Consider the following 3,016-nt stretch of genomic DNA (forward strand, 5'->3'; position numbering starts at 1 on the left):
CTGTGTGAGTGGGCACCAAGGGAAGGGGGTGCCATCTCAAAGCCAGTTAAGCAAGGATCTGGGCTTTGGGAAGGAAGTGTGAGGCTCTGACAGGGTCCTAGAGTCCTCCTACCTCTTTCCCAAAGCCTAGCCCTAGTTAGCACTTTCTCAGCTTTGGGAAGGAGGGCTGTAGGACCCTGCCAGAGCCTCATGACTCTTTCCCAAAACCGGCCACCTCCTTACTCACGAGGGCGGGGGCTCCATAGTACCAAAGTCTGCATTACAAAGCACACTGTAGTTAATGCTTGGTTAATGCTTCCGTTATTGTCTTTGCTTCTGTTTCACAGTGGCATGCTTTTTTTACCAACTTCGAAGATCTAGTTCAGAAAACCTGGATTTGTTAAAGACCGAGACAGACATTATCAAGTATATGTAAAGTATTAAGTTCAAAAGAGGAGGGGAGGAATCCAACACAGCCAAGAATGACCCAGTACAACTGGTCTGCAAAGTCTATTCTCCTCAGCATGTCAAACAGGTCTCTCAACGCCAGTGAAATGCCAGAGGAGTGGGATGAGGGGACGCTGCTAGGCCTGAAGGTTTCGCTTGCCGCCATCTTGGCTGTGATCACTCTGGCGACGATGCTCTTCAATATGTTTGTGATCATCACAATCATTCTGACCAGGAAACTCCACACTCCTGCAAATTACCTCATTGGCTCTTTGGCTGCCACAGACCTTTTAGTGTCCATCCTGGTCATGCCAATCAGCATTGCTTACACCATTAGCCACAAATGGAACTTTGGCCAAATCATGTGCGACATCTGGTTGTCCTCAGACATCACTTGCTGTACGGCCTCCATCTTGCACCTTTGCGTGATTGCCTTGGACCGGTACTGGGCCATCACAGACGCTCTCGAATATACCAAGCGCCGGACTGCCAGCAGAGCCGCCTTGATGATCACTGTGGTTTGGGTCATTTCCATCTGCATCTCCATACCGCCCCTTTTCTGGAGGCAGGCCAAAGCTCACGAAGAAATGGTGCGCTGCGTCGTGAATACGGATCAGATCTCCTACACCATTTACTCCACCTGCGGCGCCTTCTATATCCCAACAGTGCTGCTCATCATCCTCTATGGTAGGATTTATGTGGCCGCTCGATCCCGGATTCTTAAGCCGCCATCACTGTATGGGAAGCGATTTACCACGGCCCACCTGATCACTGGCTCAGCAGGCTCCTCCCTCTGCTCCATCAGCTCAAACCTTCAGGAAGGGCATTCACATTCCAGCAGCTCCCCGGTATTCATCAACCACGTAAGGATCAAAGTTGCCGATAGCATCCTGGAGAGGAAACGGATTTCAGCAGCCCGGGAAAGAAAAGCCACAAAAACTCTGGGGATTATTTTAGGAGCGTTCATTTTCTGCTGGCTCCCGTTCTTTGTGGTGTCTTTAGTCCTGCCTATCTGTCACGATGCTTGCTGGTCCCATCCCATTCTGCTTGACATTTTCACATGGCTGGGCTACCTGAACTCACTGATCAACCCTGTTATATATACTGCCTTTAACGAAGACTTCAAACAGGCTTTTCAGAAAATGATTCGGTTTAAGAAGTGCTCCTAGTCCCGAAACTCCTTCCGGGTTTGACGCAGCTGCCAGTGCATAAACTGTACCCCACCTGCACTCATAGTTTCCTATGGGGTAGATGATGATGGTCTCATTGACTGTATTCAGCTGATTATAACTCGTCTTAATGAGGCTTTTTGGCAACTTGCATGCAGCTCCTCTACTCTCCTCTCCAGCTGAACAAACTAGGAAGTATTACATTAACGGAATGGAAGTCTTCCATTTCATCCAAACCAGGAAACTGTGGTTAATGACTGCAGAACAAACCAATATGTATGAATTCGTGGTTTGAAGATACCCTACAGTGCAGCCTTATGCAGGAGTAATAACCATGAATTTCAGTGGGGCTTATTCCCACATGAGCAGGTGTAGGATTGTAGCCCTGATATCCTGGCTTGTTCTGAAGCCATTGGCCATAGTTTCCTGGTTCAGTTGAAACAGGAAACCATAGTGATTTTCAGGGTTCCTTGTCTGTTCACTCCTCTTGCGAAGGGAGGAGGAAAGGGGCTGCATACATGCCCACAAGGCTCATCTAAATCTTATTAAGCAAACGTGGTGGAACAAACCAGTCTATTGTTGCGTGTGACTTTTCACTGTCTTTTCTTTTGTTCTCTGTGACAAAGATAACTTTTTAAGACTTACTAGTCTGTGCATTGAATACATGTATCTGCAAAACCAGGAGATTTCAAAACAAGCAGAATGAAATAAATAATGGAGGAGTTGCCATGAACTGTGTCGCTTGACACAATCTTTTCATTCTTGCTTTCCTACAAATTAACAAATCTGTATTATTTGTCTCAGATTTCTCACCTACCCACTTTTGTAATTTGGGAATGAAACACTGACTGAATCTTCAGAGTTTATTTTCTAAGGATTATGGAGTGAATTATATGAAGTGCTTTTGAGCATTTGGGCAAAGAACTATATATTATTATTATTATTATTATTGTTGCTGCTGCTGCTCTTATTTCATTGTGCAAATTTCGAGAAGAAATTGTACATTGTTGGTTGTAGGAAGATTACAGTGCAAGAAATGGGTATAAAGCTTTACTTCCGGCTATCCCAAATTCTCTTTTCCTCCAATGCAGCTCTGAACAATTTTCACCATTCATTCATGATTTTATGAGATATTCAGCAAAAGTTTGGGTTCCCCGAATCCTGTGGGAAGATTTGCACAAAAGATCCATCAAAAATACTGATAATAATATTGTTGCACTCCACCCCAATCTGTGAGCGGTGCAAGATTCCAGAGTTTCCAGAAGCTTACCAAGGCTTCATGTGTTCCTATGAAATGAGGTACAACAGAGACAGTGGTGTCTTTTAAGATAAATGGTTTATTTACACATACGGTATATTCACACTGAGGCTCTGATGGTAGGTTCACAACATTAACGCTCTAAAAGGACCTTGCCTCTCTG

The 3,016-nt window shown here is 45.0% G+C and overlaps 1 protein-coding gene across 1 annotated transcript; it reads left to right on the forward strand.

Annotated features, from left to right (window-relative positions):
• Positions 1–329: 329 nt before the first annotated feature.
• On the forward strand, positions 330–2,442 carry HTR1D (5-hydroxytryptamine receptor 1D). The gene has a single exon (XM_033158052.1). The coding sequence runs from the start codon at positions 462–464 to the stop codon at positions 1,593–1,595; it is 1,134 nt and encodes a 377-aa protein (XP_033013943.1). The 5' UTR covers positions 330–461; the 3' UTR covers positions 1,596–2,442.
• Positions 2,443–3,016: the final 574 nt, after the last annotated feature.

This window comes from Lacerta agilis, chromosome 8, assembly GCF_009819535.1.
Source record: "Lacerta agilis isolate rLacAgi1 chromosome 8, rLacAgi1.pri, whole genome shotgun sequence".
Lineage (NCBI taxonomy): Eukaryota > Metazoa > Chordata > Lepidosauria > Squamata > Lacertidae > Lacerta > Lacerta agilis.

Coding starts and splice junctions, on each gene's coding strand:
- HTR1D (XM_033158052.1), top strand. CDS start 462: ATGACCCAGTACAACTGGTCTGCAAAGTCTATTCTCCTCAGCATGTCA.